Source organism: Salarias fasciatus, chromosome 9 (genome assembly GCF_902148845.1).
Source record: "Salarias fasciatus chromosome 9, fSalaFa1.1, whole genome shotgun sequence".
Classification (NCBI taxonomy): domain Eukaryota; kingdom Metazoa; phylum Chordata; class Actinopteri; order Blenniiformes; family Blenniidae; genus Salarias; species Salarias fasciatus.
Window position 1 is genome coordinate 22,526,058 of NC_043753.1, and position 12,049 is coordinate 22,538,106.

The window sequence follows — 12,049 nt, forward strand, 5'->3', positions numbered from 1 at the left end:
AAACTTCTCTTAAAATCATCTGAAAATGTTTGCAATTGATCAAAAGTTGTGAAGGACAGATGCAGTCCAGCTGTAATTGATGCTCAAGGTCACGTGACAAGGTGGTTTACCCTCCACTGTTGTTTCCTTTTGCATGCTTCTACTTAAAACTTTTGTTTTGTTTCAGTTCTTAGTGTGTGGAGCCTCCACCTGCCCATGGCCGGCGTGTCTCGGTGTCGTTATGTAACTCCCTCGCTGACGGCGTTGATCTGAAGGTGGTTGGAGACTATCAGGGACATCCACACACAGACACCACCCCTACGCCTCTTCCTGTGGAGTCGGTCCCTCGGCGCGCCAAAAGGCGCTGCGGGTGATAAAAGCTCAGGCGCACTTAGCGCTCGCGCTGTGGCCGCGCGGGCAGAAGGAGCGCACCTCTCCAGAGCGCACGGCGCGGCGCGGCACAGGAGGGGGGCGGATCCAGCAGGACACCGGCGTCGGCTCTCCGGGACATCATTCAGACGCAGAGGCGAGCTCCCTTCGGCGTGGAGAGACGATCATTTAGGACGTTTTCCTGCGTGGATGCGCTCCAGCCGCATCGGAAGCCTCCACCGTGCGCCCTCGCTCCTCCAGATGAGTTGACCGAGTGAAAAAAGGCACCGAGATCGGACGTGTCCGTCCCGCGGTGCGAACTTCCCACTGGACCCAAACTTTGCAGCTCGGCTCGGCATGATCATTTCCAACGCGAGCCTGAGCTGCGCGCACTGTCCCGGGGGAGAAGTGGCCCGCGGCGCGGCGGCGGTGACGGACGCGTACGAGGAGGTGTCCGGCTCGCTCCCTCCTCCGTCCCTCAGCCCGACGGGGCACCTGGTGGTGGCGGTGTGCCTCGGCTTCATCGGCACCTTCGGCTTCCTCAGCAACTTCCTGGTGCTGGCGCTGTTCTGCCGGTACCGGGCGCTGCGCACTCCCATGAACCTCCTGCTGGTGAGCATCTCCGCCAGCGACCTGCTGGTCAGCGTGCTCGGCACCCCGTTCAGCTTCGCGGCCAGCACGCAGGGACGCTGGCTGATCGGACGCGCCGGCTGCGTTTGGTACGGCTTCATCAACGCCTGCCTGGGTAAGCACGCGTCTCCATCATCTCCTGCATGCGCCATGGATGAGGAGACCAGGCTAAACCTTCCGTTTCTCCTCACACTTTGCCAGTTAAAGTAGGATGAAATCATGATTTTCATGTCAGTTTTGTCAGATTTTGACAGATTGCTGTTTCTTCAACAAGTGGATGGTCATTTTACGCAGTTTCATCACCATTGTGCACTTTTTATTTAATGCGCCCAGTCCTTGAAATAATATAAAACTAAGTGTTCTGCTCCTCAGCACGCGCCTTTCTCTTGGTTGCATCTGTCAAGAACATGCATTTTACCCCTGCAGTATCGGACATGTAAAAATCACCACAGAGTTGGATCAGTCAGAATAATCTAATTAAAATCACGAAGCTCTGATAAGTTGTGAATGAAATGTGTCGCCTCTTAAGTTTTGCAAACTGAATCTCCTTATCTACTCATAAATAATGCCGTCCTTGAGTAATCCACATGTGGTCCCAAATGAAGACTAGAAAAAGGCATAAAGCGCGTGAAATTTACATGATAAATGAGTTCCCAGCCGTGCAGGCTGCGCATGTCCCACACTGTTTGCAGAGCTCTCCACCTGCACTGGGATCAAACCGGTGACCTTTGCTTTTCGGGACAGTCACTCTAATTACTGTCAGGGGTTGATTGATGTTGCCCCTGTGCTCACAGTGAGGGATCCTAATTTTCTGGCCACTGGAGCGTTGAAACTGGAGAGAGACGGAGCGGGAGAGGCTGCGGTTCAGGGGGATTCTGCTCTGCCAGTCAGCGTTTTCAGGCTTTTCCTGAATTTCTCTTTTTGTGTTGAAGAGACTTGAGATTTCAGGTGATCTACAAGCAAACTTTTCGCTCTCAAAGTCATGCAGTAGGTGTTCCTGAATTCCAGTACAGTACAATCCAGTGTCTTTGAGATCCAGAATGTAAGCTGAGCATTGAGCGTTCCGCTCTCTTCACTGCTCAGAATAGTTTGTCAGTTGAAAAAAAATCAAAGTTGTTCAGTGTCATTTTTAACAATAAGAGCAAAAGTGGCGACTCAGCAGTTTCCTGTCTGGATTTGGAGGAAAGTGAAGGAGGACGTCGCTCTTAAATCACTGGTTTTCTCTCTGCTGAACTCACAGTGCAACATATCGCCGCTCCTAAATCTGCCAGGGTTTCTTTACAGTTTTGATTTCAGGCACATAAAGGGTGACGGACTGAGGTATTGCTCTTAAATCTTATTTTCTCTTCAGTGTCTGGAATTGCATGAAGGTGTTGTTATCACCTGTAAATCCCTTCTTTCCTCACCGGTGTGCGGGCTGGCTGGGAGGAATAAATCCTCGAACTTCTGGTTTTTCTTTCTGAAGTTGGCTTTGCGCTTTAGTCTTGAGTCTTGTTGCTGCTCTTGTTGTTCCTCTGAACACTTGAGCCTGTCAGCTCCAGGAGGCTGTGGCTCCTAACTCTCTTGCTTTCTGGAGTCGTTGCTTTACTTCGAGAGCCAAAAGAAGACACGGCTGAGATGTTACTGCTTTCCAATCATCTGATTTCAGTTTAAACTCCCAGGCTGTGATCTGTTTGCGGCGCCCTGCATTCTCACCAAACTGGAGGATTCTGACTAAATGGCTGCATTTTACAGCTATTGAGCTCATCTTCACACCAGCCGACGGTTTCTCTGTTGATGAGACCCACACCTCATCCTTATGTCGCAGTCCACAGAGAATGTTGGGTGATTAATTCTGCACGGTGTCTCACAAGCAGCTGGCGAACAAACAAGAAACAACCAGGAGCGTCAGGACTGTATGTGACGGGATCAAAGAGTGGGAGAGCCGAACGGCTTGTTTTTAGAGAGAGCGGCGCTTCCCAACCTGGGGTCTGGGGCCCCCCCTGGGTGGGAGCCACAGATCTGGGATGAAAGCGAGGCTTCTCCGGCAAAGTGTGCGTTTAATACCGTTGACTTGGGTTCGACGGAGACACACTTTCTCACACACTCGGGTAGAAAGAAGGACGCCTGAAGGGTGCTTGGATGTGTCCGTCTTCGCTTGTGTGATTAAGAGACAGAAACACACCAATGTTTTAAACATTTCGCTTTTTATTTTAAAGAAGTTTTTGAGATTGGTTTCCCTGAAAATAGGTTGGAGGAGCTGATTTAAGAGGATCACATGTGAAGTGATGTTCTCATTCTCCCGCTGAGACACTTTGGAAAGATTTGTGAGAGTAGTGAGCAGCGAACGGCTGGTAAAAATCACTCTGTGGAAGAACAATGAGACATGGAATTAATTGAGAGGAGGAACAGAGAACTCCGCCATCATGCTGGCTGAAGTTGAGGTAGAAGTATTAATTTCTGAGAGGAGGGAGAGAGAGTGCAAACCAGAAAGTGTGCTAAGTGGAATACATTTCAGCCTGAGGAGGAGACTGTGCTCGAATTGCTTTGCTTTTATGAAACCATTAAAAAAACACACAATATTCTCATGCTAAGGACATTAACTTCACAACTGAGAGCAATGCATCTGCATGCAGATGGACTCAGTGTTGCTTTTGTTGATGTGAAGGGGACAAAGTGAAGCCTGCTTTCTCTGAGTGATGCTTCAGGAAAGCCAAAGACTCTTAGAAGTGATCCCAGCTGTAAAAATGAAAAATTACCTAACTCAAAAAGGCTTCCCAAAAGTGCAAATGCAGGAAAAGTGGCTCTGTCAAGGCTGCTCATTCACGACTTTTATCAGAAATTGACCGTGGATGTGCATTAAATTGGGTGCTGGGTCACTTTAAAGCAGACCAAACAGCAGTGAACGACTGTGCTGAAGAGAAACGCTATTTTTCACCATCAGTGGTCCTAATGTTATGGCTGGTTGGCGCATTTTTTCACTTTTCATCCGACGAGCTGTAGCCGTTGATTCCTCGGTCAGACTGAGGATGATAAAAACACTCGGTTTCCGTTTCCGCAAATCGAATTCCGGCTTCACGCGTTCCCAGAGCGGACGGTCAAACCGGATTACAGTCAGAGTCTCCTGCATCGGGCCCACACACTGACGGGCGGAACATTGAATTAGACTGAATCCCTCTGCGCTCTGTCGGAGAGACGCGAACAAGTCCGAGACAGACGCCGCCACAAAGTCGTGTCGCACACACGCATCTGCATCGTCACCACAGCCGCTCGTGCAGACACGCCGATAACGTCTACATGTGGGACTCCAGTCTAATCCCAGCAAGCACTGCGAACGGTTTGTCTGCCTGAGCCGTGACTTCAGGAAACAAATCTAATTTCCTCGAGAGCTGTGTCAGTTTGATCCAGAGTGAGACGTTTTTATTGAAGAAGATGGAAAAAAACCTTGGAGTTGTGACTCTTTGGAGTTAGAAAATAACTTTATTTAAAGAGGAAAATGCTTCAGCTGCAGCTGGTCCTATCTGATGATCTGCTGGAATTTAACAACCCGCCCCTTAATCCAATCAGCAAACTGTGATCTTTGATTCCTGATCTGTCTGATCTGCTGTGACCGCCGACATGATTTCGCTCAGGCGTCATGCAGGAAGCAGTCGGGAGCAGAGTTTTTCAAGATTTGAATTGTATGTTTGCTCAATGAACCTCAGTCCAGTGTGTCTCCAAGAGAAAGCTCAACTCAAAACGAAACGAAAGTTTTCCATTTTGGAAAATGGAAAATGGAAAACTTTCGTTGCGTTTTGAGTGCCTGTTTACACGACACCGGTGGTCGAAGTCCCTGAAAACGTTCAGCAAAAACAATCACTGTTCATTCCTTTAGTCGCCAGTCGACACCCTCCTGTAACCTGCTCCCGTGCTGGATCTCTTGGTGGTCGATCTTTCTTTGCCTAAACGTAGAAATCACTAATCTCTTAACCCGATCGCAGAAGCAAGATTTTACATTTACGAGTCAGGTTGCAGCAGCCCAGTTGCTTACAGTGAATTCCAGTCCGCACGCTGGTGGCGTCTTCGGCGGTCTGATTTGGCACGAGGAAACGCTTTTTTTTTTTTTTTTTTCTTTCCCATCAGCGTCAAGATCTGAGGCCAGAAATAACATGGAGGAGGAGCAGAAGAATAGAGGCTCGTTGGGACGTAGCGGGGGGTGAAGCACAGAAGAAGAACGGCACAAAGGCAGAGAAAGAGGAGAGGGGGAGCTGGGAAGGAGCGTTAAAGCAGGAGACAATGAGGGACGATCAGCTCCTGAGCTGCGTGGCGGCTCGCTCGCTCTGACCACGAAGACGACTCAGACCTCAGGTGGAAAACCTGCCGAATGATTCCAAACCGGCGTCCGGGACTCAGATTCCCACCCGGCTCAGAGAGCAGACGGAAACCAGCGGAAACGCCTGCTTTTAAGTGAAGTTGCCCTTTTATAGTGAAGCAGCAGTTAATTTGTACGACACAAATCCTCAACAGCAAAACATCTGTTCAGGAAGATTCAGATTTCTCTGCTCCATGGACGGTTATGACAGAATCGTACCTCTTGCACTTAATTGATCGACTAGAATCATACATTTGATTTTGTTACGTAAACCTGACCTGAGGCGTTTTTCATCAGAAATGAAGAGATCGTTCTCATTTGACCCTCCTTGTGCAGGGATCTCTGTGAGCTGTTGACATTTTCTTACTTTATAGATCATTCTTCAGTCTTTTAATCTTACTTGCTGCCGCTTTGTGGATATTCCTTGTGTGTACGTCCAGTCTGTGAGTGTATTGAGTGACAGCACGGTGACGGCAATAGAGTTTGTTTGTGGTGTGAATCACAGAATATGCGCGTTCAGTTCATTGCGTTTAATGTCCGCCAACAGCTTGATTTCAGTATAATTCAAAGGCAAAAGTTGTTTTTTCAGATCATGTTTTCTTAAGGATGATTCATCCTTTAAGTTACTGTTCTGAATGTCACTGCTTTATGTGACATCATGTCTTCTAGAGTCATACTGTGAATTTAATGAACATTTTCTTACCAGATGTACTTGACTAATATTATTTTCAACAGCATTTTACTTTTATTCCCAACACTGGAGCACAGATATCTGTATTTTATTCTCCTTTAAACTAAATCGACAGCAGCAATAAAAGGAACGAAGCAGCTGATGTTAACATTTATTGATACTGAAGCTGCAGAAGTGAACAGATTCAGCAGTGAGGAAGCTTCGTACCAAAATTTCCTGTTTTCCTTTATAAACTCAAGTCCTCCCAGAGGGAATGGAATTCATATTTTAGTTCGTCCAGGTTAATATTTCCTTTTCTTTTAGATTTCTCAACAGAGATGCAGTTTCTGACTCAGAACTATGAATGAATCATGATATTTCTGTTGATGAATCTGTTTTATTAACACAGACGAACACAGTTGTGTGTGTTTCCACATGTGCACATAACACACCGAGCGCTAAATCCCGGCGCGGCCTCCTATATCAGCTCTCCGTCAGTCAATACATCGGATCTGCAGTTGTCGTGGCGCTCGGGTTCAGAGGGTAGATAAGGGTCCGTTTGTCCTCGGCCTCGTCTGTCAGGCACTTCATTGCATCGTGTGATCGATCGCCGCTGCGACCGTCTGCAGCCTGTGGACAACGCAGCCGCTACTGTGACACAACAAGCATAGATGCACAGCTCTCACACTTACATCCAGCTTCCGTGCACACGCACGTGCACGCTTTCTCACACCCACACACACACACACACCTGCAAAATCATCTCCATCAGCCTGAAGACTCTCACTCTGCCAGTAGAGCCTCTCAGACCTGCAGCCTGCTGTCCACAACAAACTCGCTTCAGTCAATCAGCGGCCTTAATTATGCACGGAGACGGCGTGATTTTCTGCAGTCAGAGTCTCCGTCCCCGGAACAGACGGCGTAATGGATGTGAAGTGCCTCTGAACCGCCACTTTAGCCCGCATGTGTTGATTGGCCCTGATTTAAGACTGAAGTCACTTCAGCAGCTATTTACTCCAGTGGAGCACGTTCACAATTAGCAATTAACACGGCGAGTAGGGCTGCTCTTTAACGATCCCGGAGCGCCAGAGACGTCTGTGAACAGCTGAGATCGACGTGTAATGATGACGGAGGACGCGGCGGCGCACGGCGACGCTTTAAACAAAGTCTGACTGTCATTTAGATTTGTCCCTGTTGCTTTTAATCCATCTATTTTCACATAAATTATCACGAGTAGCAGCACGGCTGCTGTGACTGAGAGAATGAGATGAAAGCATGACCTGGTGACCTTCTGTCCTGCAGGCATCGTGTCCCTGATTTCCTTGGCCGTCCTGTCGTACGAGCGCTACTGCACCATGATGGTCCCCACCATCGCCGACGGCCGGGACTTCCGCCCGGCGCTGGCGGGGATCTGCTTCTCCTGGCTCTACTCGGTGGCCTGGACCGTGCCGCCGCTGCTGGGCTGGAGCCGGTACGGGCCCGAGGGCCCCGGCACCACCTGCTCGGTGGACTGGAGGACGCAGACGCCCAACAACATCTCCTACATCATCTGCCTGTTCACCTTCTGCCTGCTGCTGCCCTTCAGCGTCATCCTCTACTCCTACGGCAAGCTGCTGCACGCCATCCGACAGGTGAGGCCGTGCAGACGTGGACGCTGCGCCAGATTTTTACATTTTTTTTTTTTTTTGTATTTTCCCAAAGTGAGAATAACAGCCTCCGGGGGAAACATTACGCTGACTCTGTGATTAGTTGCGAATTTAAAGCTTTCTTCTTTTGTACTCCAGGTGTCTGGGTACGAGCCAGCGAAATGACTTCAAGGTAAATTTGAGATAAGACACCAAAAAAAAAAAAAAGAAAAAAGTTCATTATTATGTGATTCGAATGCGGCGCACTCGCTTATCTGCGACCTGAACTGATCCGTGACGGCATCAGAAGCCCCCGTCCGGCCTCGGCGCTCCGCCTCGGGCTGCGCGTTTGACAAGAGAGCAACAGAACAAGAGTTCAAACGTTTCAAAGGATTTCGCTTGAAAGCTGCAAAAGTCCAATCTGCCATCAGGCCTGACATCCGAACAACACACTCGATTAGAGGTGCCGCCGTTAATTTCTCCTCTTGTCTGCAGCTTTCCAGCATCTGGCCTCTGCTCGGCCCCGTCGCAGGTTTTTGCTTTTCTTTTTTGAGGCCGCGTCGTGTTCGGAGGAGCACAGCAGACGTACGAAACGCTCAGGCGTGATCTGAATCCTGGACGACAGTCGTGGTTCGTCCTGCCGCTGAACCCGTAAAACGATGCATCTGACGATTTAATGGTTACCTTGACAATAACACAGAGGATGGAGAGTGAGAGTTAGAGGCGAGACTGAATGAGACGTGTCAGATTTCAGGATTTTCTTTGCTTTAACACACTGTTTGGGCTTAGATATCATCTTTCTCTTTACCCCTGGCTTGTGTGTGTGTTTAGCAATTTAATCTGAAGGTTCTGTGCATAAAAACAGGGAGAAAAGCTCTTTTTTTTGCTTGAAATGTTTCAGTCTGCTGTAACATCAGGAGGAAAACAAATTGAGATAAACTGGCGTGGAGCGGGTTGGAGCAAAGTTGAGAGGTTCCTCCGGCTCCCGGGAGAGTTAGAGGAGGAAGAGATGTGCCGGAAAGAGAGCAGCGCAGAAGTTCAGTCTGCAGGCTGCTGTTAATGACAGGATTACAGACAACTGTCTTCATTACACACTGCCGAGGCGCTTCATTAAACCTGCGAGCTGCAGACCTTCACACCCACTGTCAGCTAATCATAGCAAACAGAACTCTGCATGGAGCTGCGCCTGCATGTGTGTGTGTGTGTGTGTGTGTGTGTGTGTGTGTGTGTGGTGAGTGCTGATGGCTATGTCGAGCACCCCTTCATATAGTTTCTGGTCATGAGGGGCCTGAAAAGGACTTTATATCCGACACATTCAGGTGAATTAGACCCAGTCGTTGTTGGACGTCAGCTGATATTTGCGACAGCTGATTGTGCGAACAGCCCTGTGCTCATTCGGCAGGTTAAACAAGAGTTTTATGGCCAAACTCGTCACCTTCCGGGAGAATCCAGGGGGTTATTTTCTGAAGCAGTCCCCGATCGAGCAGCGGTGTTGACCTGAAATGGATTTGAAATGACGTTAATCCCCCAATGATGAGCAACAATTGCTTTAAAATGATTGTTGTGGTCTGAGGTTGCAGGTGAAACTGTGCAGCGATCGATTATCAGCGCCTGGCTGGCTCTGCAGTAAACAGCTACACTTGCATTGCCTGCACTGTATTAAATTGCAAGTAAAAGCACTAGAAACCACTACTTTTTAATGACTAGATCCTCTTATTAGATTTGGTGGCAGTAGAATTATGAAAAATGCACAAAAAGTGAGTGTTTCTGTCCCTTTTCCAAGAAACCCGTGAACATTTAGTAGATTTTAGTACTGTTGTGTTTCTTGGAATAAAACATATTATGAATTTTGTGCAGTCCTGACACACTGTTGATTCAATTTGTGGTTACAAAGTAAACCTCCCTTTCTCTTCTTACTGTTGTTTTTTTAAATATTCTAGATCATAAACAGTCTAGAAACTGTGGTCCTGAGATAAAGAATCCCATTAGTGTTGATTCATTCCACCTGTACAGAATATTTATGTTGGAGCACATTTCTGGGACAAACACAAAGCGTATAAAAATCCGCCTGTGGCTGCGAGTTTTGTTTTGCTAAATGTTTTGCAAACGTTGATACGAAGCATGAATATTCTCTATTAAAAGAAGAAACCTTTTGGCGACAAACATGCAAAACAAAGCCTGAAATATTAATTCAAACTGTGGGCGTATTCAGGAGTGACTCCGCGCTTCTCAAAGTAGCCAAACAGACAAAATCGAGTATTTGGAACTAAGAAAGAAAGAAAGCAGATTTGTTTAAGAGAAGTCGTAATAAAATTAAAAAAAAAATCATCCATTCACATTGCAGTTCTTCTGAACGTATGTTCCAAGGCGTAAATTATTATATAAAAAAAATGCAGCCTCGCTGGGGACACGTCGCTGCTGATCGCTGTTTTGACGAGAAGAAAAATAGTCCTGATGACGGTTTTCAGACACTTCGACAGCTCGATTAATATGCGAGAATTTCACTTTGTTATATGAGCAATTAACAGGTGGAATTAGCTCCTATTGCTCGGTAATTAGCACAATTGTGCCCCATCCACTGATTTGAACATGATTGCGTGCCTCACTTACTCAGTACTTTTCACTCTTCAATCACACGTCATATACTTATGGAAGGGGAGTGGAGTTAGAAAACTTTAGAAAACTGTTGGTTGTATATGTGAGATTAATTAGCTGAAGTAATGTGATTAATGATAAGATTATTTTGGTGATATTTTCAAGAAGAATGTTACAACAATAAAAGTCAGTAGATTTGACAGTTTTTGAGGAAACAGGTTTTGTAAAAGTAGGTGTAAAACTTGAGGCTTGATGGGAAAAAATTGTTAATCTGAGTTTTTTTGTGGTAAAAACCTGGGAGAAATCAGAAGTGTCAGAAGAGAAGATAAAAAAATGTGACGTGCAGAAGCGGAAAACTGACATAGAGCTGATGTGATGTTGAAATAAAAAAGGACAGTCGGTGTTACCATGAAGAACAGAAGACGAGCAGATCAAGTGAAAATAATGGGAAGTGTGACACTTTCCGTCATTGCGTTCGTAAACTAAGTCCATCGACTGAAATATCGAAAAACGGTCACGTCTTTGACGGCAATTCTTAAAGGTGCATTAAGGAGTTTTTCAACTTTAAAAATGCTTATTTTCCATCATAAATATGTTACACATTTTTAATGATGTGTACAATGTGTCCTGACATATTCATTGAAAGTAAAGCTAACAGCGCTAAATTGTCCCTTGAAAGTTGCAGTGCCGGTCCGGCACCAGAGTTTTTTGGGGGGAGAAATTGAAAGGAATGACGTAATGCGCGCTCCGGCTGGCCTGATTTCCTTAAGTTTCGTCTTGTCCGCCATTACTCCGCCAGATGCTTAGTGAGCAGCAACTGAGCAGGATCTTCCAGAAAGTAAGAACAGACTGGCTTCTAGCACTGCCACAGCTCCAGCACAGACCCCACCAGGTGAAAGAAACTTAAATTTTACTCGAGTGCTACTAAAAGAGCGAGGAAGGAGTTCCTCTATTCCGTGCACGCGAGCCACAGGCACGAGTTTTTCACTAAGCTGCATTACGCCCAAGGCCTGCAGGGGGCGCTGTTTCGCATAAAACGTGCAAACTCCTTAATGCACCTTTAAATAAAAGTCATTTCTTTTCATTGTTCCACCGGAGGTTTCGAAATAACTCAACACCGATTTGCTGACAGTGGCCAGTAGGTGGCAGCAGTGCCCAGACTGGACTAACGGCTAGCTACCTGCATCATGAAGGTCAAACTGGACCGCAGATTTAACTAAAACGAGTTTATAATGAATTCATGAATGTGAAGCGTATGAAACGTTGAACGGTGGTTTCTGTGATTGATCGTTCCGTCACTCAGGGTTTTGTCTTTCCTTGATTTGCACCTTTTCTCTGATGACACTTTTTTATTTTTTTTTTATGCTAATCTTTTTTGCCAGCTGTGCGCACACACACACACACACACACACCCGCTCAGGCGTGCTGGAGCTCCTGCCCTCCCGGAGCCCTGGGTGCTGTTGTTGTGTTGATGCTGTTAATTTCCCAGCCCATTTGCTGGCTCATGTGCCATGCCGCGGTGGGTTCCTGCCCCGCTCTCGAGCGCACGGGACTTTTTCTCTTTCCTGCTTGTTTCTGGGAGTTTTTCTGGTTTAAGTGTGATTTCCATTTCACCGTCAGGAGCGCTCAAAGAACGTGTGAAAAGAGGTCTTGTTGATACACCTGTCATCCCAATGTAAGATTTATTTGTGGTGCAATATTATCAATCCCTCACAGTCTCGACAAGCACTCTCACTTTATTGGATTCAATTTATGAAGAATTCATTTTCAGATCGTTTCATCTGATTATCTTTCTCAGTGGCAGATAAAACGTTCAAATGAATAATAAAAAAACAAACAACCGTCGACTTG

The 12,049-nt window shown here is 46.8% G+C and overlaps 2 protein-coding genes across 2 annotated transcripts in view; both read left to right on the forward strand.

Moving 5' to 3' along the window:
- The window catches only part of LOC115394103 (zinc finger protein 45-like), a 1,173,573-nt gene that overhangs the window by 770,482 nt on the left and 391,042 nt on the right, over positions 1–12,049 (forward strand). The window lies entirely within an intron of this gene.
- The window catches only part of tmtopsb (teleost multiple tissue opsin b), a 28,919-nt gene continuing 17,226 nt past the window's right edge, over positions 357–12,049 (forward strand). The window contains exons 1-2 of the mRNA XM_030099364.1: positions 357–1,093; positions 7,281–7,609. Of these exons, the coding sequence (XP_029955224.1) occupies positions 706–1,093; positions 7,281–7,609 (717 nt within the window). The 5' untranslated portion in view covers positions 357–705. The remainder of the gene's footprint in view (positions 1,094–7,280; positions 7,610–12,049) is intronic.